The 24,125-nt window shown below is 40.2% G+C and overlaps 1 protein-coding gene across 2 annotated transcripts in view; it reads right to left on the bottom strand.

Moving 5' to 3' along the window:
• Window positions 1-24,125, bottom strand: part of FSTL4 (follistatin like 4) — a 229,182-nt gene that overhangs the window by 152,527 nt on the left and 52,530 nt on the right. For both annotated transcript variants that reach the window (XM_062002672.1, XM_062002673.1), the window contains exon 3: window positions 5,884-6,132. In XM_062002672.1, the coding sequence (XP_061858656.1) occupies window positions 5,884-6,132 (249 nt within the window). The remainder of the gene's footprint in view (window positions 1-5,883; window positions 6,133-24,125) is intronic.

Raw genomic sequence — 24,125 nt, 5'->3', positions numbered from 1 at the left:
ACAGACCTCCAATATACATAGCACTTATCTCTCTATATAACATTTGAAACTCCTAATATATTTACATTGGACATTGAAATGATCATTATAGGCCAGATCTACATGTCAAAGACCTCAGCCTCCTCCCCTGAGGGATTAATTGCATGTCTCCCAATAGCTCTGAATCCATCTCACTGCCACCGAAGCAGCCTGTCAGCAGTGCTGCAAAATTAAATCAGCAAATATTAATTGCCAGCTGGGAAATCTGCCATTAGTTCACACTCAGAAATTTTCCAGCTGGTAAGATAGAGCATGTTAAATAGAGCAGATTTCTTTTCAGTCTGCAAACCAGCCAATGGAGCAGGATCGTCTGTTTTGCAAGCACTGAATGAGCAAAACATTCAGCACCTTCTCAGAGATGTTTTGAAATGCTATTCTCTAGAACAAATTACTTCTGGAAGTAACAAAGCACCAAACTAACACACGCACAATGAATAAAGTACAGAGGAAATAACCTAAGCAAGTTAACAACTTGTGCAATGTATCATTGCAGTAATCTTGAGTAGATATGAATTCAGCCCCAGGTCATGGAGTGGTTGTTTTCTGTCCAAGTTTGTAATTTATTTACCTTCAAGCACAGAAAAGTTTCTGTCAACATAGAGAAGATTATAATTTTCCATAATTACAAAGAAACTTTTTTAAGAACTGGAGGAAAGATGGATGAGAAGTGCAAAATGAAAGATGCCATTTAAGGCCACGAAATTGTAAGATTACGGAATGGGTTGGAAGAGGCCTCAGCATTTGCACTTTTAGTGTAACGTCTGACCAGTTTGCTGAGGGATGTCACCAGCCAGATCTTGAAAGCCCTCAGAGATGGAGGTGGCATCTGGGTGGCCTACTGTCCCCACTGAACCATCCTCATGGGAAAATCATCTCCTTACAACCTGGATGAACCTCTCAGTTCAGCTTTTCCTCTTGTTTCTCATTCTCCTCTTGTGCCATCCTCTACACTGAATGCACATAAATGTCATGAGAGAATGAGTTATTCTCCCTTTTTTAATGTGCATGTTTTGGAAGACTATAAGTTCATGGTATGAAACATTGCTTTGAGCAACAACGAACAGCTCAAACCCAGCAGTGTGACCATGTGTGTAATGGAGAGGAGAGAGGCAGGTGGCTTTCCATAGGGATTTCTTTCAAAACACCTGTACAAAGTGATTTAGGAAGCAAGGACTGACCTTGTACGAGGAGGAAGATTAATGTCACGTATTTACTTAAAAGAAAAAAAAAATTAAATATTTTAAGCAATGAGAACAAATTATTGAAAAAATTACTACTGACATTTTGGGAGATACTGGAGGAAGGAGGAGACCAGGACCGGGATATCAGACATGAATGTGCTTTTATAGTACCCCATCTCTTCACATAAAATTCTGTCAGATCTCATAAAATTACAGCTTCAGTAGAAGTGGACTGAATGGATAAAAAAAATGAATAAAGTAATTGGCACAGGTACAGACCATTTACATAATGGAAAGTTCAAGAATTTGGTCAACTAAGTTGGATTGAACCCATGCCAGAGAACAAACTAAATCTGAGTAGCTGCAGTTCAAAGCTGCTGTACAGCCCAGCAAGAAAAGCTGAGCTTTTTATAAAAAAACCTCAATACACCTGGATAAAGGAAGGATGTCAGGACCATAGAAAATAAGGAATGAATTTGGGCAAGCAGCGTGGCTGCCTTCCTCTAGCAGGGGCTTCGCTGACGCAGGAGAGCTTTAGGATTGCTGATCTTGCAGAAAAGAGTAGACAGAGAAGGAAAGAAAGAAAGAAGTAAAAAAAATTACTCCTAAATCCTGAAAATGGAAAAGCATAGCTCTAAAGAGTTTTTCTAATGTATGTACACTGCTAGAGAAATGCACTGCTCTGATGTTTCTGCAGAAAGGAAGAGGATAAAAACAGTACTGAATGGTATGTGTGCAGCTTTTACTGGCCAAAAATAATGAGATAAAAAATGAGTGAAGAAGCAGAGTGGGTGTCAAAAGGAATGAAAAATGAATAGAATTGGAAAAAAGAAGACTACTGCTATGGGAAAGCAAAGCATAGTCCAAATCACTGTGCTAAAATGATATGGTTGCATTATCCAAGGCATTTATTCAAATAGGAACATTTCCAGGCCAATTGCTCAGTTTGGACATCTGTGGGACAATTGTCATTATGAGCACAGATATCTTTCTGGTTTTCATGGGTATTGGTGGTGCTTTTGGGGAAGGCAAGCTTCTTTCTTATCTTCTTTGGCAAAAGGCATTTTACCCTCATATGTTTTGTTGCTTAGTCAAACTCACAAACACTCAAATCAAATGGCTATGGAAACTCACAAGACAATGAAAATATATAAAATAAAACATCCCATATAGTACAGAAGTCTTAAATAGAACATTTTCCTATGGGAAAACCTAACTAGGTTTCACATCAGTGAAGACAATCAGATCAAGGAAAATTTTAAGAGCTACAAGGAGTGACACGTCCCTTGAGATCTCTGGATGTAAGACTTTTATTTTACAGTATTTCCTTTTGGTCTCCCAGCTTCTAAATGAAGTTTTACATCTATTTATCATTCATTTTGCCAACTGAGAAAAAGAGATGGCATTTGCAAATTTCTGCATGGCAGCACTGGGGAACTGTGGATGAAGCCTGAGGGGGTATCTCCTGTTGAGACTACTCATTGTTTCACACACATTTTCACAACTCCCATCTTGAATGTGTTGTCCATTTGCCAGCCCAGGCAGCTCAAGCCCTGGGCATGGAGGCCAGCTCAGCCCAAAGTCTGCACACCAAGGACTCTCTCCATGAAATCTTTCTCAAATGCAAGATTGCTGAGATTGACCAACGTTCGCTGATACCAGAGGGCCAATGTTTCAATGTGGCTTACAATGACCCAGCAGGTCCTCCGTGTGTGTGTGTGTGTCCAGATTGTTTTCAGAGACACATACTCATTTCAAACAACCCTGTGGGGGAATCTGGATGTCTAAAGGTACACTACACAAGACTTTTTCACTTCTTGGACTGTTAAGGTTTCAAGAAGCCATTCCATTCTAGACTGGGCAAAGCAGAAGTCAGTCATTTGCTCAGATTCAATTTCTCTTCTGCTCTTCCCAGTCCTAATTCTAGTACAGAATTAAATGCTGTTGACATAGCACAAATCAAGCAATGCATCTGGTCACACACGAGTATTTACAAAGCACTTAATTAGATGAATACATTAAAAGACAAAAAAAACCCTGTTCCCAAAATATACAAAAGAAAACAAGATCTTTGCTGTTTTCTTTGTTATCAGTTTACTGTGGACAGACCTATCTCAAAGTGACTTGATCTCTGACATACTTCAAGGCCAGCCAGTTCTACTGATAACTGGGCAAACTGGCAGTGCAGACACAATCTGTGCTGTCCCTCAGCTCTTTGCAGGGGCTTAAGTCTTAATTGAACAAGTCAACTGGGACAAAGAACTCCCATGAGACAGCCCACTCATCAGCCTAACTGTACTCAAATAATTAAGCTATCTACTTGACAGAAAACAAAGCAAGCATGTGTCTATTGGCAGATGTACACCTAATAACCTGCTGAAACAACACATTTTGCAGCTTTAAGGTTTTTCTCCAGTCATGAATCTTACATTTTACATTGCATTTAAGATGCTGCTTATAAACCTGGAGCTTAATTGCTTACTGCAAATTTCTATTTAAAAGAAAACATTATCATTCTTGATTTACAAATAGGAGATTTAAGTACACAGAATATTACTCAGGAACTGTATGGCAGAAACAAAGGATGAAGCTAAATATTCTCCCCTTAAGGTACACTTTTTTCCCTACACTTTATCTCCGCAAACAGCGGTATGAAGTACTTTTTTATTTATTCATGCAGGAAGAGAAGTGAGTTTGTTTCTTTCTTCCCTTCCATAAATCTGTTATTCTGCTGAAAAGCAGATTTAAGGAGTGCTCTATGGCAAGAGTTTAAGGGTTACTTTAAACTGGGACACAAAACTACTACTTTCTGACATCATTTCATGGTATGTTCAGGAAAGTATTCAAGCGTGACATTGTATCATTAGGTATAATACAGCCATTGCAGAGGCACTGATTACTGCAATGAGAACTCATTTTCTTTAACACTGTATGTGATAAGGAATGAATAAAAACCCAGGCCAGAAGCACTGTTGTAAAAAGGTGGGCTATGTACACGAATGAGAAAAAAGTGCAGACACTTTTTTTGGGAGTCAGGGGAAGAAGACCTCATGCCTCAAGTGTGGCTGGGTGGCTGCTGAGCATCTCTGAAATAAAGATTTCTCCTTTCCTTGAGAGGTTTCTCAAGCTACAGCCCCACCTGCGTCTTGTCAGGGATGAAGGCAGTTTCTACACAGACTTGTGCCCTGATCCATCTTGATACCCCAGAGGCAGAAACACCAACACGAGGAACAAGGCACAAGTGTCTTTTATAGATGCTCCTTTTTAAAGTGATAAGCAAAAATCCCTCTTCAACTTGGCTTGCTCATGTGCTATTCCTCCAAATATGCCTTTAGGTGACCCCTTTTCCATTATTAATTTCATATAAGGTCTATTGATCCTAGACTTAATTATCTGCTTTGGTAAATTTAGAGCATGATTGTGACAAATTAACCCAGTGCAGCTGGTGTTCACCTATTCATTCCTCTGACCATCTTACCAGTTCCTCCGGCCCATCCACAGCCAGATCTCCAAAATAAATGAGACCTTGCAATGCTGTAACAAGTTGTGACCAGACAGCTCTTGAAATTTGGGGCTGGTTTCAGTCTCCTTAGAGGCATAAGAACAGTAATGCTTTTCTATCTCCAAGGGGTATCACGAGGATATATTAATAAGACTCTTTGAACAGCCTCTTGTTTCTTAAATAGGTTCTTCTAGCATCATGTTTATAAAAGAGACTCTGAGATGGATAGCTCTGTATACAGCAATGCTCCTCAGGGGCTCAGGTGGCCAGTGAGCTGTAGATAAAGGAATTATTTTCATATTTGATCACATAAATGTCACTGGATATACTTGCAAAAGCCCACCCAAATATTTCTGTAGGTATATAGAGTCATATACTGACAATGAGTTTTCAAGACACACTCTAGCAAGGCCTTTATAAAGTCTCTCATTAGAAGTAAAATAATTTATGACTTCTTCCACTCCCTGGTATTTTATCACAAGCTCCTGCTACCGCAGCCTCACTTGATTTGTGACAGGATGGTACATGGCATACAAGATATTAATGAAAATGATACAGGACTCCATTCCTTTGGAGATCTGGTGCAACGACGATAATGAAATTTGCTGCTGAACTAGTAAAACAGATGAAGATGCATGCATCCTACTGGTAACCAGAACTGCCTTTGAAATTATTTAAAACTCTTTTCTGGTAGTACACTTCCCACTCCTCTTATTTCACCTAAACAGCTCCTTTCCTTTGCCCATGTCCTTTGCCTATGTAGGTTTTTGTTTCTCACTTTTTGCAACAATTTCTTTAAAATCCATATATTTTTTTCTTAAGTTCTTTTGTCTTACTCAAAGCCTTACCAGATGAACTGAGTTGTAAAAATTCATTACATTGGCAGCTGAAAGCACTGACACAACTACAGTGCACACAATGCACACAGGGAAGCTAATTATTTACAAGTTCCCAGTTTGATTATGGTTTGGATGATGATGACACTCAGATGCTTAATACCTGCATAAAACATTGTGTTATGTTCTACAGCATCCTAGAATAAATCATCCTTGAAAAATTTATCTCTTAGAAATAAAATATAGCATTTGGCCATTTATCAGGATTATGGCAAGATGGGTGATGAAAGTTCAATCGAAGTGTTTATTTTTAATGATGCCCTACCTTTGAAGAAACAGTCCTTGCTATGGATAATGTAGATTTTCTTCCTCTGCAGACAGGAGGCTCGATGCAGTTGACAATGATTTTCATAAAACTTGCCATCAGATCCACACACAGGCATGTAGCTGGACCTGCAATCTTCTACACATCTGCACTCGGGCTGATTGGTGTCCTTGTTCACAACACACTTACTCCCCCGGCCGCAGTACTTCTTCTCACATGATGCATGTAGGCCATCCTGCCCATAAAGCACTGGGAAGAGGAGAAAATATAAGCGTGAGCCACATTTGCCTAAGAGACCACAGTCATCTGTTGTAGAGGCACAACCATTACAGAAGCAGGAGCTACAAGGTTTCCGAGGAAAAAAAAGAGCAATGCAGCAGTTTGAAGAGCATCTTCACATCTGCGTTCCCAGACTGCCAGCTCTCACTCAGCACAACATGAAGGCAGTGCTGAAAATGCTTTACTTGGATATGATGGATGTGGGGGTTTGTTCTTTTAGCCCTTTGCAAAATTAGACCCTAGAATAAAATCCAGTGAGAGCATCTCAATGCTGAAACTTTGGCCATGAGTTGCATTCAGAAAACAATTCTGAAAATCTACACTTCTCCAGCCACAAAGCTCAGGAGCAGCTTCATTCTTGGACAGCAAAGCGCCCTAAGTGCCAGCACGTCAGCTTCTGTACCAGTGTCTGCATTCAGAGCCTAACTTCCACCCTGTAAAGGCCAGAAGCAGAACATCCCCAAGGCTAAAATTCACACAGGTTTCACTGAAAGTTAAGATAGACAATTGCTGACACCTTTTGAGAAAATAGCCCTCAAGAAAGATTATCACTGAAATGAAGGGAATATTCTGGGAAGAGGCTTCTTGCTGTAAAATGACCATCAGTATCTATCCCTACACTGAATAGTGACATATAATAAAAACCAACTTTCTATTACTTTTAAGAATTCACTGGATATAGTGTTCTGAACATTACTCTACTATTTGCTGTTTAATACTATTAAAAGGCTAAGGAAGTTGGCCTTGTGCTGTAATATTTTCTGCTTCTGAAATTTTCTCACTTAAAGGCTTACAACAGAACATTAGTGTAACTCATACAGGACAGGGTACTTCCAAACAAGCCACTACTCAGAGCAATAATTAGCATTATACTCAGTGAAGAGAGTTTCAGGAAATGAGATTATTCTACGCTAATTGGAGCACAGAAAGTTGAGAATTACAAAGGGATGTGGCAAAAGGCATAATTACAGCAGAAAAACATTTTGTAGTGCACAGCCTGCTGCCAGCCTTGCACAGCCTTCCAACAGCAGCACCCTCTGGCTGTGCCCACGCCAGCAACTCAGTCTGGACCAGAGAGACAGTTTTGAAGCAAATCCCTGTTGTCTACATTTACCACATGTAGGTTTGGCTCTTGCTGAAGTTTTGATGTGCACTAGCTTTCACAGAAAGCTGAAGGGGAAGCACTGCTCGAGATGTGCTCCAGCATCTAACAGGACAAATCCTACAGCAACTGTAGCACCACAACGTCCTCCAAAACGTACCCAGGGTTCTTCCCTTCAAAGACTTTTCAAGTAGCAGAATAGTTCAGCCTAGAAGAGCAGACTGGATCTCATTCAAAGACTCCCTCGTCACATGTAATGGAGATGTGAGGAGCATCAGCACTAGCTACTACAATCTGTCAATTCTTTTTTAACATGTTAAATTCCTTTTTAACATGGACACAGCCACCGTCTGCCCAGCATTTTATACTAACATGAAATGTCTCAGCATTGGAGCTACGTTTTACCTACTAGTGATCAAGGGGTTAAAGTGTGGGTACAAAGACAAGCTAAAGTTTCCACAAAGCCACAATTTTCTCGGTCCCCATTAAGGCTTTGTTTTTATCGCTGTAAATCTGAAAGTGAAAAAAAAAAATCTGTTATTGGAGGATTAACTATTTGACTCAATAACTCATTAAAATTCCTCCAACTTGGCAAGCTAAGAAATATTGACTTTTCCTGACTTGTAATAAACTAGAAGGTCAAAGCACTCCGAGCAGTGCAAAAAGTACAGTCCCTGAAAGTAGTTTCTGAATATTCTTTTATTTACTTTACTAATTGTTCCAGAATTTCTGCAAAATGTCCTCAGGAATGCACATTTTGGGACCTCTGGGAGACCCCACTGCCAAGGCTATCTGCATTTACAATGTCTGCTGAAGGTCAGAGTAGCACAGACGGTCAGGGCTCGAGGAAGACCTGGTCAAATATCCTCTTCTCAGTGGCAGGACTTCCACCTCTACGGGCACTTGGCTTACCTATCACAATGTGTCTCAAAAGACATATTTTGGAGACCACTGTTGATGAAAAAGATACTTAAAAAAACAAGATTCAGGAGCTATTACTGTCTACATAAACGTAAGTCAGATATAATTACAGCAAAGTCCTTCCCATCCTGTCTTGATCACTAAAAACTGGTCTCTCAGAGCTAGCACCAGCCTAAGACCACACCATACATCTCACTGAAAGTCATTTAATGCCTCCTCACTCACCATGCGCTGCTCTGATTTAATGCATCAGGTCACATCTAGACAGACCACAGCTGCAGCCTGCCCTAAAAGCTGCCACAGGCACCAGTGGTATCAAAAACCCTAGTGGAGTCTCAATTTTTTTGATATTTTGATTTTTAGTATAAGCTTAGTATAACTGAACACAAATAATATTTCTATTACAACAGAAATTCAATTGCATCAAGGCATCTGCTCCAGTTAATCCCACAGGCAGGCACCGGAGCCGGGAAGAACACAGGCATGCAGGTCAGCAGCATGAAATGTGCCTGCCATCGCTATTCTTTTGTCACTTTATTAAAAGTGACTGAAATCCCCACTCATACAAGGATTATTAAAAACAGAAATGGGAAAGGTAATCAAGTGAAACTACCATCTAACTGCTCACAGTATTTACGAGCCCCACTGTACTGCATGGAAAAAGGTGTAATTTATTTCATTTATTAGTCAAAGAAAGTAATTTACTTAGGTCATAAATTTATCATCTTGCAAAACAAGTCACTTTTCAACACTAATTAAGCTTACCTAACATGGCTAGAGTTTGAGTTGTTATGTTGTATTAAAGCCAGAAAGATAGAAGGAAGAAGCCCATTCCTGTACACCCATGAAAACACTTGACTTCCCAAATTAGTTTGTGGCTTCCCCTGATAATTTTGGAATTACAGTAGAAAACTGACAAAAACTTGTCACATGCTTTAAAATAACTGAGCTCAGGAGTTTCATAAGGCAGTTAAAAGACTTCCTTCTCAAAGTAAGACTCAAATAAGAAAATAAAGGTGCTATTGCCACATTGAAGAATACATGTCCTCTGGCTCCCCATTAATGCATAAAGACATGGACATCATCTACCTTTTACACACCAGTACACGTATTACAGATCAGACTAAGGCCCACAGGCTTTTTTTTTCCTTGGTCCCCACTCCCAAATACAACCCTATTCATTATTTCAGCAAAACTCACAGAGTTTAAAGGACAGTTGCGTTCACAACAAGCAGTGACTTCAATTAAGACCAATCAGACAAACCCATCACATATAACAAAACCAAGAACTGAACAGTTCTATCATGTTGCTACTCATAAAAAGTTGCTTATATGCTGCATAAATGTAAATTACTACATTTACATGTAAAAAGTCCGTTGGCCTTCAAGTCACAACTGAGCTCCAGCAGTCAGCTGGACATGCAGTTTTATTGCTGAAGGAGAAAGTTCAGATATCACATCAGGACTACAGTCAAAATTGGAAACCTTAATTATGGAGCACTGGAGACCGGTACAACTGAAACTGGAAGCTTCTACAGTTAAGTCATTCAAAAGCAATCCTGCATCTTGCAAGTTTTGTCATAAAGTAAAAATAACAAGTCCTCTATACCGTGACAAAAATACTCAATCTCTAAACTTAGTTTGCTACTTCCTCCAGCATCTTTGCATCAGTTTTCTATCATTTTTCCTTTCCCATATTAAATGATCTTCCATGGTCTAAAATGTCACACCTGTTAGCACTATTTACTGCTGAAAAATATACGTTGCTGGTACACATGGATACATGTACAAACACACACACAGGTGTATATGCTCAGGTTACATGTTTACAAACATCGATTCACATGTACAGGTTGTACAGGTTTCTGCATGACTAGACACAACTTCACTTTTGCTGCTATAACGAAGTCAGGTGCTGCAGCACAGCATCTTAAACTTTCCTCTCTCAGCATGTCTTTTATATGCATCTTGGAAGTAACAGAAGTTCAGATGCATGACTACTGCACCGAGCTTCAGTCAGCAAATCTGTGTGTTACATATGTCGTTAGTATCACAATAAAATAGGAAAGGAAATATGGAGTAGGAATTTTAATAATAATCTGCTCTTTGAGTTTCTCAGTTTTTCATTGCATGCCTGTTATGAAAGAAAAGAGGCAGAAAAGCCATGGTAAATCACCTGGAACTGGAGCATGGCAACAGTGCATTCATTATCACTGTTACTAGCCTTTGGTGCCACAATTAATTTATTTTTATAAAGTAAAACCAGTGACTTATCCTGGAGAATAATACAGAAAGAGATGAGTATACACTTTGCCATGCATGTAAACTGTTTTCTTTCAAGGTCTGAGAGATAACAATGTATGTATGTGTGTATATGTGTGCACATCTTTGAGCAGGACAGAGGAGGGGAGGGAGAAACATCAGCTTCTGAAGAGGACAGAAAATGAGTCACTTGTACTAATTTAGATGCTCTACTTTACATAAAAGACAGGATGATGTGGAAAGACTCCTAGGAACAAAATCTAGCAAACTTTTCCAGATGGCCACATTGTTGCAGGAAGACTTGTAGAATTTAAAAAAAAACAAAACCAAAACCAAGCACCAATCAAATAGCAAAGTGAAAGGAAAATTTACTCTGGAAAGGAATCTCCTGACAAATCGTTACGCCAATGCCGAAAGAACTGCTTGATCTACATCTGCAGTCTAATATGAAATACAAACAATTTGGAATTGCTCAACCAAAGTTTGGTACCACTGTGCAGTTACTCTGCACGTAACACCAAAGAAGCACTCAATCTTACAGAAGAATTTTCTGTATCAATTTTTACATCTGAAAATGGTGATTAATGTTGCTTTCCATATCTATTAGCACTCTGAAACTCACTAGAGATCATACAATAAAAAAGTATTGGAAAATTCCAAGTAACTATGTTATTCTTTGTGCAATTAGCCTAATTTTTGCCCCATTTCAAATCTCTTTAACCATTATGATATCAAAAGCTTCATTAAATGGTATTTTTGGATGATATCTTGGTTTGTAAGAGTACTAACACGAAAACAGAAGCAACAGAAATGCATAAAACAAAAGACTCAACCTATGTAAAGCATATATGGAGATAAGATTACTGAGAAAGAAATACCAACCAATATATTACACCATATATATTTAGATCCTTGCCATGAAACTCTACCATGCACAATTTGCTTGCCTGTTCTCTTCTTGGAAGAGCCACTAAAAAGGCAATTCCTAAAATTGCTCTTTATTAGATGTTTATCTAAATTTATCTATGATAGGCACTGCATATTGAAGGCAATTTCATTACATTATTCCTGTGCAGCAAGTACAGCTATAGACCTAAATCTGCTGGACTGCTGTGCTACACAGTTCCCACTGGCACCACATCCTGCCTTGTGTTTGCAAGTTGTCTAGCACGTCCTCACAATCGGCCAGCCAAAGCACAGCACAACATTAGCAGATGATCAGTGTACTACCTGCATTGGTCAGTAGGATTTAATTTTATGTTTCCTTGGACACCCATATTTACAGTGTTGTGAGAAATCCAGTGAAGCTGGGTAGAAATGTGTGCATGCACTTGTGTCTGTGCACACACGTGTGTTTTACTTGTGTATTTAATTATGTCAGTATTGCACAGTCTGAAGAATGCAGCAACATTCTGGTACCAGATCTAGGGGGAACAGATCACACTCATACTTTGATTTCTTTGGTAAAACTCCGTATCTGAAGAATACACTCTTCTGAAGGAAGACAATGAAATTCCCAGAGGTCATGGCTCAAAATCAGTCTTTTTGCTTTTAATCTTGCTCATCAATCTTCTGCCTGCCCCTTTCCTACACTCTTATTCTCAGAACCTGCCTCACTCCACTTCCTTGTTGTCAGTGGTCTTTTATCCTTTGACCAGCACAGCAAGCCCTAGCACTCAATGGGCTACTATAAAAGACATGAGAAATCAATAGCGCAGTGCCATGCATCTTTCTACTCTTCCTTCAATGAAGTTTTCATGACAGAGATGAGAAAGAGGTTAGAATCTGATAATGAAATAACTATAGATGGCTTGTCTGTTTTCCTGGCAATTTCTCCAATTACAGTACCAGTGGAGCTGCTGGAGGCAAGCCGAACAGTCTACATCTTCCCAGTTTGTCTGCATTACTAACCTTTAAATCTGGCCACGTATAGCACCTCCTGCTCTCTTGCTTTTCCCTCCAAACACACCATCTGAGACTTTCCCCCAAGGTGCTCACACCTCCTCTGGCTTCTCCACTCTCCAGAGCCACAACTTCTTGTGAACTTAAAGTCCTCCCCATGGTGCTACCCCTAAACCTCCTTGGCACGAGGCAGCAGTCTCTCACTTCCACTTACTTTTCAACATTTGATTCAAAAACTCTACCAATTTTACCCTCACTTTGATAATTTCTATTTCGAGGAGGGTGAAATCCATAAGCCAAGTGTACTGGAGTGTACTGCAGTGTCACGGGGATGTACATGGCTGTCGCTTGTCACTCCTCTGTAAAAGCACAGGATGCCTTGCAGTGGCTTAAGAACAACAGATACCAAGTTTCCATCTGAGGGGTATTCTACAGTCTCACACAAATCTCTCCTCCCTCTATTTTTGACTCATTACAGTAAAATCATTTATCAGAAAATAATTGCATTTGTTTATTGTATGCCCATTTTCCCCTTACATATGCCAAACCAAATGTTATTTCAGATTGGATAGAAAGATGTTTTCAGTTTCCTACTTATTTTTGCATTCAGTGCATGAGTTTACAAAGCTCACTGAGGAAAAAGAACAGAAAGTCAATTCATCATTATGTTTGTCTCAAAAAAAGAACATTATTCCAATTATTTATTTTTCATTGGAAGAGGAACAGAAAATAAGTTTTTCTAATTAACATTCTTTTGGCTTCCTTATTACATTATTCTTGAATTCCACTCTGACTTGCACCATAACCATATAACTGCACAAGGTATCAACATGATTGGAGACCTCAGTTAGCATCATCACAGCAACGCCTGAGTCAGCACTTCCATTAACGTTTCTTTTTCTTTAATACATTGCACCTTTGAATCTTACAAATGAAGTTGCATTCATGAAAAACATTTTTAAAGCCGTGTTAAAATACAACCCCAAACCACAAAAGGTAGAAACACCAGACTTTGACCCATTTCTCTCACTGCTAGAGAAGGATGGAGGCTGGCACTAAGTAAATAACCTAAAGATATGGTAATTAAATACCAAGTTTTCCAGTAGCTTCCACATTCCACCTGCTTATTAGCTTTACTTGGAAACACTCTGACATGGAGGAAAAGGCTTCATTCTGCTCCACTATTGGATGCACTTAACTACGCAAACAATAAGTGGCAAATATTCAAAATGTGAATCCAGAGCAGAGCTGCCTCAGTGAGGCCCCACATCCATCATACCTCCTCTAGCAGCCAAAAATAAAATTCTGAAACCATGCACTTTTTTTCCTTCCTTTTTTTTAATCAAAGGAGGCAAATATAAGCTTGCAAAACCACCTCCAGAGGCAATTCAGTTTGGTCTCTTAAAAGCACAAGTCTACAGGGTCTTTTATTGTCCCTTTTCTTGCCCCCTTCTCCCAGCTAGATTAATTTTCAAGGCTAAAAGTTTCCAGAGGGAATCTATCACTAGTTGCATATATGTATGACTTGCAATACTTCTGTCATTTACTGCTACACATAAACGAAGGCAGACAGCTGTGTGAAAATTAGGGACTGGATTTATTTTGAGAGCCTACTTCTGAACATTGATGTTTTTCTGCAAAAGTTGCCATTTGCTGGAAATAAATGAGGAGAAAAGGAAAAACTATTAAAGCTATTTAGTTGTAATGGGGTTTATGTTAGTGCAGGTGCTTTGTATTTGGGTGTTTCTTATATCTGGGTGAAGTGTAATGCATGTTTGACTCATGGCTGCTTTACTTGATTGAAGAGGCACCATGTGCAGCAGACTATTGCCAATCCTGCATCACATCTAAATCAGCATAAACTTCCTGCTGGAAACTGTTGAGATTGCACAGTGTCTTTTTGCATTTTTTTTCCCTAAGACATTTCATTTATGTTTCCCTGACTCGACGCCTTAGAGCCTCATAGATTACAAATGTAGGAGTGTTACCATATAACAGAAGTGTGAGGCAAGAGCCAAACAGGTCCATTATGGAAAGAATTACAATCATGCAACTACTGAAGAGGAGTGTATTACATCTGCATTGGGACACAGAAGAAAGGACATTTTTTTAAGCCGTTCTTTAGAAAGGGAAATAACTGGTGGAGGGACCATGCAACCAAGTTGTTTGCTTGTCTACGTGCCATTCTTAGTGAATCTTTCCATTTCAGACTATCAGAAAACTGCAGCATGCAAACGGTCTAAGGAGACCAGAGCCATGGAAGAAGCCTGCAGCTATGGAGCAGCAGCAGCATCTCAGCTGCACTCATTCCACCTCCAACTCCTCCTCCATTAGTGGTTCAGCTTTGCAAAGAAATACAAGAGAAAAGGTGCAGCCCAGGGGAACATCAGCTTGAAGGGTCATTGGCCAGTATAGCATAATAGAAAGATGTCCTACCTGTTGTCTACAACTTCTCTGTAGTCTGCAAGAGCATCACAGATGCCTTGCAGATCACCCATAGAACTCAGCAGGATACTCTGCATTTTTTATAATTAAGTCTTTAATTTGATCTGGGCATATGCTGCAGTGGTTGACATGGTAAGTTATTTCCTTGTAGATAAAGAAAAGTAATTTTGGCATACAGCATTCCATAGTGATCTCTGTACTTACAAAAACTTCTTCTGAAAAATCTTCCAAGGGACTCCAGAGAAGGTCAGAGGAGTGGTGAAGAGAAAGCAATGAGCATTTTCCAGTCACCAGCTCTGCTGGCACAAGAGAGAGGGCTGGGACAGTTCATAATCCAGCCACACACCCCAGATAACTCAGCTATGACTTGCTCATTTTCTAGTTCAAGCTTCTTTGAAGCTCCTGGAACAATCTAATGGAATAATTTCTAAAATATATCCATGTTTACATATGGGGTTTTTTTTATTATTATTTCTAAAAAATAAGAAAGTCACTGCAGGAAAAGACCCAACCACTCTAACCATAACAGATATCAAACCCATCTCTGAGCACAAGAAGTGATAAAAGTGGTGCCTCATCAGATGGAGCAAAGCTCTGCTCAAAGCTATAGCCACCAGCTCTGGCTCATGCACAGCTGAAACAATTTTTTTAAGCTGCTCTAAAGCAAAAAAGAAACTTGAACTTCAAAGAGCAGAAACCCAGCTTCATCCATACTCCCCCAAGCTAGTAGTGATATCTTTCCTCCTGACTGTGCTGGGAGCCCTGATGCCAAAAACACTGCATCAGAGAAATTAAAGTTTCCTGCATAAACACGAGCAATGGGAGCAGTGCCTCACTGCCTGCACCAAACAGGGACGCACAGGAGAGCAGCGTATCGCAGGCAAGTGGAGCCCATCGCTGTCAGCATGTCCAGGACTGCACCCTACCTCAGGAAGGATAGCAAGGAGATAAAGAGCATGGACAAAGAGACAGTGCTTCATGGAGCCAGCAGCCAACCTAACTTACATACCAAATACTTCATAACTTGAAAACTCATCCAGCTTTTTGAATCCAGAGGGAAGCTTTCAAAGTTAGCCAGGTGCTAGAAGGAAAGGCAAATTGATGAAAAAAACCCCAGGACTGCCTTTAAAATTACTAAGAACAGGATGTGTGTTTATTTTTTTTTATAAGCATTACACAATGCTGATGAGATAAAGTTCAAAAAAACTCTACCAGGAACAAAGTACATTTGATTTAAAATGATGGCAAACCAAAACTAACATCTGGCAGTGGACAAAGACAAATGCATGTACTTCACTGACACTTCAAGTCACTCTTTAGTGAAGAGCTCTGCCTAGCTATGGTGATCTGCTCAAAGGCTGAAAAAAGCCATCTTAACAGCAGGTTGAGGATAATCTCAGATCACTTCCCAAGTGGAGATACTAAGCAAGAACTATATTCAGATGTGTGCACTGCCAGGCAGTGGACAAGTTTTAATTGCAATGTCACCAACACACAAAAATCCCAGTATAACACCCCGAATTCCCTGGCTGTAGACGTACCTTAGCAAGTCCCTGTGCTCTACGACAAGATACCGTAGTGCCTTTAAGCTTTAATTCAGTGCTGGGCAGTGTGAGTGAGCAGTAAATGCTCCATGAGCTTGAAGGCAGCCTGAAACATTGCCGCAGCACAACATCAATCAATAACCATTTTCATTCCCCTTTCCCTTCTTTGTTATCTTTAATGAAGCTCCAAGACTAAGAAATAAGGAGAAACACTATTTTCTAAGCAATCGCATCCAGTTCTTCTACGCCTTATGTTAATTTTGCAGTTCTCCACTGGTTTAGTTTTCTATTTGTTGTCTAACTCCAGGACACCACTCCCGTATTTTGTGGACACACCATTTTGTTTCACTGCCTGCTCTGTCTGGGGCCAATGTTAACATGCAGAAACAGCCATCTCACATAGGATGACACCTTCACATTTTGGTCTCTGTCAGCAAACGCACCCTAGACCTAAAATCCTGTAGTTAATACCAAGACTTCTGAGGCTCTGTCCCCAGGACACGTCTATTTCTCACACCCTTCCTGAGGATTTTACTTTCTCATCAATAAAGGAAATTATCTTGATTGTGACTGAAGATTTCTCTTTCTTAAGACAGTCTAACAATCCTTCCCCTGAATATCAGATTTCAAGATCTCTTCCTGTTCCTGAGGTAAATACCCCCAACTACACATTCACCCTCCTTTGCCAGTCCTGCCACATCACCCCAATCAGCACCAAACAGTTGGAAGTATATGCATTAACATCTTAAGCTCCTAAATTAAACAAAAGACATCATCTCTATCCCAACTTACCCTCCAGCAGTTACTGCTCCCTGTGCTTCTTATACAAAGGAGGACAGAAGAATCAATGTCATTCCTACTGCATTACAAACCTTTTACTCCCTTCATATTTTCTCTGTGCCGAAGGAAGCATTTTAACATGCATTTACCAGATGGAAGAGTTATAGGCTATTGAAAGGATAACACAGTAAAATGAAAAACCTACTAAAAAGCTATTTTGAAAGTGAAAAGCCTTTAAACTTCACATACTGTTAAAACTGGCTTAGAGGGTATCAGTGCAGAAATGGAATATTAGCACTGAAACACTAACATTAGCTGCATTTTTTTTCATTTTATTCTGAGGAACTGAAATATCATCAGCGAAGTTGAGACTTACGGTGTAAAAAAGAAACATCCAGAACAGGTGAAAATAGATGTACTGATTTTGTAGTAACAAATTAAGGGCTTCTGCAGTGAGTGTATTTGTTTCAAACATCTTAAACTTAATCTGAATTTTCTTCATTTGCACAGCTGGGTATTTGGTTGAGGAAACTGTTCAGTGGGGCAGAGCCTTATACAGGGCAGAGCCTTTTACAGGGCAAAGCCCTACAGCCACCCACACTGAGCACCGTTCTCATGGCATCAGTGCTGCTCCCCAGCCATGCAGAGAGTCCACCTAGGACTCAACCTGCTCCTAAACAAAGACACCAGCCTGCTCCTGATGTGGGAGCACTCTTCATTCATTCCCATCTGGAAAGTGTGTGCTCAATCTGAAAGGGTAGATATAAAGAAAGAGTACATGCATTCACTGCCTTCCCTTTGAAAGTGCTCTGTGCAAGGAATAAAAACAAGCAAATGATAAAATCAACAGAACACTTCCCTTTGAATACAAAGGCACCAAATGAAAACAAGGGGGTCACATTTAATGGCAGAAGAGGAAAAGCTTGGGATAAAATGAAAGAATATGCCACAACCAGTCATCAACATCACAGTATATTAGGCAAAAGCAGCATTACAAGGCTTTTCTTTCTTTTCAGAAAGGGAATGGAATAAAATGCATTTCAGTGCAGAGCATATTTCATGTTCAGGTGATCCCCATGGATATGGCACAGCTATACAAACAGAGGAGTACAAGGTGTGCAAACACTCATGAGGTCTACATTCAGTGGTTATATCTGAACGTAGGTTAGATGAGTGCCATGAAAGCCAGATTAAAGCAGAGACAAGAGTACATGCTGTGAGCCAAGAATGGGTTGGCACTGTATTTCAGATTTGAGGCTGGAATTAGGCTTTCCCACCAGCTTACAGTTCCCAATTCATTCCCTCGTGCCTTAGAAAAACTAATTCTACTCGTTCTAAAATTGAAAGCAAGTGCAAGAAACTCCCTGGTCTGTCATCCCAGTCTCCGTCTTTACAACTTGTCCTTTTAGATTGGCACATACAGCTCTTGGGTGGCTTTAGGGGAAAGATGCAATGATAAATCAGATCAGGAGAAATGCAGGAGGAATGGTGTTTTCCCCAGTCATTTTGGACCACTGACCAGAAAAAAGATGCAAGAGTCACTATATTGGACTCTAGGAGTAAAAGGAGGTAAGTAGGAACATCCTATGCTGAGGACACAGTCCGTTTCCCTACACATACAGAGCTCAAATGAGAAGAATGGCAGAGAAGAAACTGGTGCTGCCCCTTGACAAGGCACATACATTCTCACACTCTGCAGGGTTCATGCAGGACCCTCAACACTCTCCTCACGAGCCTGGCCTTTACCTACATCTGCTGGAGTATTTTGCAGTTGGACATTTTGAAACAGGAGCTGATAGCTTGCAAAGGAAATGCATGCGGGGTGAGAGGGATGGCTGAACAGTCTGTAGAAAAGTTCACTTCTCTTTGCCTTAGAGACAAAAATTGCATTTGCTCACGGCCAGCCTGGCTCCTGACATCACACCATGGCTCAGGAAGGGCTGGCTGTGCCTGCGACTGCTGATGGCCCCCAGTCATGGCTGGACAACGCAGCCCTCCTCATGCTCTCATGTTCCCCATCCATGGCTCCGTCAGATCAACCACAGCACGAAATAACTTCAACTCATTCATAATGGGAGAACATATCCAACAGGCAAAATCCAGCTGGTATTTTGTACTCATGGTAAATAGGATTACTGGCAGCAGTGAAAAGTGAAGTCCTCTGCTGAACAACACACAGGGGATGGCAGCTGCTTTCCAGCCTTGGACTGCAAATACCATCTTGCCAAAGCTTTCTGTACAAATGGGGCCTATTTTCTCTATAGGAAAGGAAAAGGCAGAAGAGAATTCAATTTTTATGCTTCAGAGTCTCCTGTTGATGCACATGTGTTCAACTGCTCCCATTCCCATTAACACCCAGCATGGGAGACTGAAACAACTTCATAGCTGCTACAAGCTGGAGTTGTCCAACAGACAGAGCAAATGTTTAAAAAAGGCTGGATTTTATTTGAAAATTTTCTGCACTAAACAATACACCACATCTCTGACTTGAAAACCTGTACCTATCAATGGAAATGTTTGTCTCTAGTTAAAGTACAAACCAATGCTGCCAACTATTCCCATTGATAATCTTCACCAATGCCAATGAGAGCTACATTTGCAGAGCAGGTCTCCACAGGGACCCCAGAGGGTGATTTACTAACTCCACCATGACTTACAGGCACTAAATGGCTGCCTCCAGGTTACTCAGGTGGAAGAGCATGCACAGTGCCCATTTCAAGGCAGGGGGAAAGCTTGAAACTGTCGATGAAAACAAACCCCTCAGGTCTCATCATGAAATGGAGTGAATGACCAGCTGGCAAAGAGGGGAGAGGGAAGAAAAAGGGAAAATGAGAAAAAGGCAAATCACAATCAGTGTGTGATGGCACGAACAATGTTGAACCAAAACCAAGTTTGCCAAAGCTTCATGTTTAAATCTGTAACTCTCTCAACAGCACCCACTTCTGTGGATAAAACACATAAACTAAAAATGATAAGATCTCTTTACGGGTAAATGTCTCTCCATTAGAAACAGGGTTTAGATTCCCAGAAACAGAGTTTAGATGCAAGAAGAAAGGCCATTTTTCTTGTTTTGTAATGTGAAAACCCAAAGCATGTACCTGGTCAGTAACAAATGGGTGACCACCCAGGAGAGAGGCTCAGCATCTCCAGTTCTGCAAAGGCAGTTTTGGAGGCTCTCACTCCCTTACAGGGGCACCTCTGCCAGAGCTACTGGGCTACAAAAGCTGTCTGAGGCTGTCTCCCCCTAGATTTGTTATGCACATTTGAGTTGGCAAGTTAAATTTATTTCATAACAAAATATTGCTGTCAGATTAGATACAATTATACCAGGTACAGATGTATTTAACAATTGGTAGCAAATATATAATTACTAAACAGAGGAGTGGGAGAACAAAACAATCATAATTCAATACTCTTGCTTAAAGCAAATACTGCATTTTGAAAGGAATGGCAAAGATCTTGTTTCTTGTCTTCTTTTTCAACTTTCTTGGTACAACTATTTCATGTACTCAAACTAAACAAATGCCAGGATATCTTTGAAGACATAAACTAGGATACAGCAAAGAACGCAGCTAACACTGAGCTTTGTGTTGCATGGTCCAAAGGGAGTCCACGGCAGGGACAAGGCAGAATGCATTAAATCTCAATTAGATCATAGTACACAACAAAGCACAGAACATTATAATCATATTTGCTCACCCAAGGATTAAGTGGTTTCCTTCAGAGAGGTCTGTGCTTGCAAAGCATCTTGGGGACTGAGTGGCTCTTTGTGGTGCAGAGCGGGCAGCATTCTGTACTCTTTTAGTGACCTGGACCCATTAAATGAATCTTATGACATAGTATTTTACATGTATGTGTGTCAGTGACAGACTGCAGGCTGGGAAGTGGCACAGCTTAATATTTTGGAAGTGATTCCAGAGTTTTTTTAGCTAATATATCTTATTGATGACTACCTGGATACGCCTAAATATCAAAAATAGACACATGGAAAGAAAAATGAGAAAATGGAAAAATAAACAAAATATAAAGGAAAAGAAAGCTTTCATGGCATACTTTTAAAAGTATAAAAAGGGAAAAATACTGCTCACATAAGGTAACATTCTAGTCATTTTAAAAGCAACAATTTAGGCAACCTTATGAAGTCATTATTATCAAATACGTTTGTTATACAGTGCTTAGCATTAATAAGCCCTCGCAATTATGCATGCAGTTTACCCTTGGTATTATAAATACAGGCAGCTGAAGTGCATGCAGCAGCTGGGTGGACAGCGATGTGCAAGCAGGGCACGTGAGATCTGCAGGCTCAAAGGACATGGAGTGACCTGCAGGGGGATTTATTTGGCCATGTAAAAGGATTTTTCACCCTCTGTCCTCTGAGCTAAACTAAGGTTCACTTTCACACAATTTCACAGCCCTGAAAAACTTTTTCTACCAAATGCTGTGGGTTTTTTTTTCCTAGCAATACTTGCCACAACACCTGACTGTCCTCATTTCCTCAACTCAGTCATTTCCATAGCTCTAACCTATGCTGTCTCTACTCCAAGCGTGACTCTTGTCTAAAGCCTTCCAAGCACTGGGCATTTCAAGTGCTATTAGCAAGGACAGACTTCACCTAGTGCAGATAGCTTGTACTTTACTCCTAAAGATCAGTTAATGAAGTGCAAAACTTCAGGGCTGTTTGATTAAAGAGCTAATGCATGTAAAATCAATACGCCAGGAAGTGAAGCTTTCTTCATATTTAAGCATGAAGTCTTAAATTTTATGTAGAATCCAAATGCAATAACAGGAGTGCAGACACCATTTGTCAGTGTCTGTAACTGTTTAATGTAATTTACAAAAATCTACTGTTAGTACACCTTAAAACACACATTATTCAATAAATGCTGCAGAAATTATCTTAAAAGTGGCAGTGCCTTGACTTGCTTCTGCAAAAGCACTATGATATCCACACACTGCATTAACATCTTCTAAAAGGTTTCTCTTTCTGAGGAACAGGATTAGGAACCAAAAATCACAGCAACAACAGCAGCTTCAGCAGGGTCCCCAGCAGCTTTGGAGTGTACTACTTCAATTTGCACCAGTCCAACCTCTTCCCTACCAACACAAGTCTATTCAGTCAACTAAGTGTATGCCTTGAATGCACTCCACCATCGTGCACATGGGCTTGAAAACTTCAAAGCAAGGCAATCATAATATTTTCATTAAAGACATGAGCTATTATTCCTCCCTACAATGAAGTCTGGAAGACAGTCTCTAATCTCCACAATGGAGGGCTCTCTTGAAAGGGGACATCGCTCTGGCTTCCAGAAACCCATCCGGGACATGGAGCTCACAGCTATGAACCCTTCCAGTCCTTTTTTGGCACAAACCTTGCATCAAAGCACCCACTCTGCCCCAAAATAGCTCTGAGTCTCAGATGTTTTAACTCCCTTAATGGTTAGGATACAAGCTGTATGGTCACATCCCAATTTATATTATGCATCCCCTGACTGCACACACTGAGATTATGACTGTTCAGTGCACTCAGCGTACACACAGTCACAAGGGAACACTAAAAGCAAATTCTAGCCCTGTCTATCATCCATAATTCAAGAGAAATCAGGGTTAAAAAAAGTGCATGAGCAATTGACATAATTTATATGCTGCAAGAGGGAGAGCTGGCAGTCTCTCGCATCATAAAGTTTAAATAACGGTAGTTTAACACCAGATGTACCCACAGCTTTCCTGAGCATAATGCCATTAGCTCCATTACGGCATGGAGCAAACCCATCCTCAGCTCTGTACCCTCAGCCTTTTCCCATCAGCAGCCCCCTCAACACAGGATTTCACCAGGAATAACCACTCAAGCACAAAGACTACTCAGTACTAACAGCATGAAAAAACAAATAACCAACAAAAACCCTACACCTCAAAAAGTTTTGTAATGCAAAAGGTAGTGTGAAAGGTGTTACCTTTAAAAAGAGAGGAGGAAAGAACAGAAAAATGTATTGGCAGCTCTTCTGAAAATACAGTCAGTCTCCCAGCAATGGTGCAAAGTTTTAGAGACGTTGTTGTGAATTTTGATCAATATAGTGACATTTACCTTTGGAGGATATAGTTTCTTCTTGTTGTAAACTAACAAAATATATTCTTCTTTCCACTGACTTTACACAAGGGATTATCAAATTAATTCAGAGTGTATGCGTGCACTGAGGGGTATTAATTGATCGTTCAATCTAAACTAGCTTTTAATCAATATTTCTTGCTGGAACAGAGCCTTCTTCCTTCTGCCATCCTTATGTTTATCCCTAGCATATTATTTTCAGTGGAAAACCTAAAGTTCCTAGAAATGAGGGATCTCAGGAACCCAAGAGTGGGGTCAGACACTGGAAGTGGGCTGCCCAAAGTCTCACCTGTAAATTAGCTTTCTCAACTGATCCTTTCTGTCTCATCAGTTGCTCTGCAGTCATGACTCTAAAGAGACAGAATATAACTGATACCACCCACAAATGCAGAATTAGATTTGGTGAAGACATAACCTAGAAAGCCCAAACCAAGCCTCTAGCATGGCCATGACTTCTGCTCTTCAGCCAAACTCTTTCCAACAGAATTTTGCAGAAATCACATGAGAACTTGCAGATAGAGATTTCTAAAGCAAAAGGAGTTAATGATAATTACTCTCATCCTCTTGGTTTCACAGAATCCTGCACATACCAGGGCACCATCATGCCATAATCAGTCTAAGTACCACCGTTCTACAGTAAATGCTGGAATACCACACTTGGAGGGTGTTTTTGCTTCTTTCATGCTCTGCTCAGCTGGTAAGTATAGCTAAGTTGTGCTGAAAAAAACCAAAAAGTCAGCATCAGCAGAGTATGAATGTCTTGTCAAAAAGTCCTTTTCTACATCCCATGTGCAGATTCAGCATGTCCATAGTACAAAGATGATGAGATACTTCCCAATTCAGTCTTGAAACACAAAACTTGGTGAGCATATGGCAACAAGAAAAGGTATTTTCTTCCCTCTGA

This window comes from Colius striatus, chromosome 9, assembly GCF_028858725.1.
Source record: "Colius striatus isolate bColStr4 chromosome 9, bColStr4.1.hap1, whole genome shotgun sequence".
Taxonomy (NCBI): Eukaryota; Metazoa; Chordata; class Aves; order Coliiformes; family Coliidae; genus Colius; species Colius striatus.
This window is presented reverse-complemented; position numbering and strand designations above follow the sequence as displayed.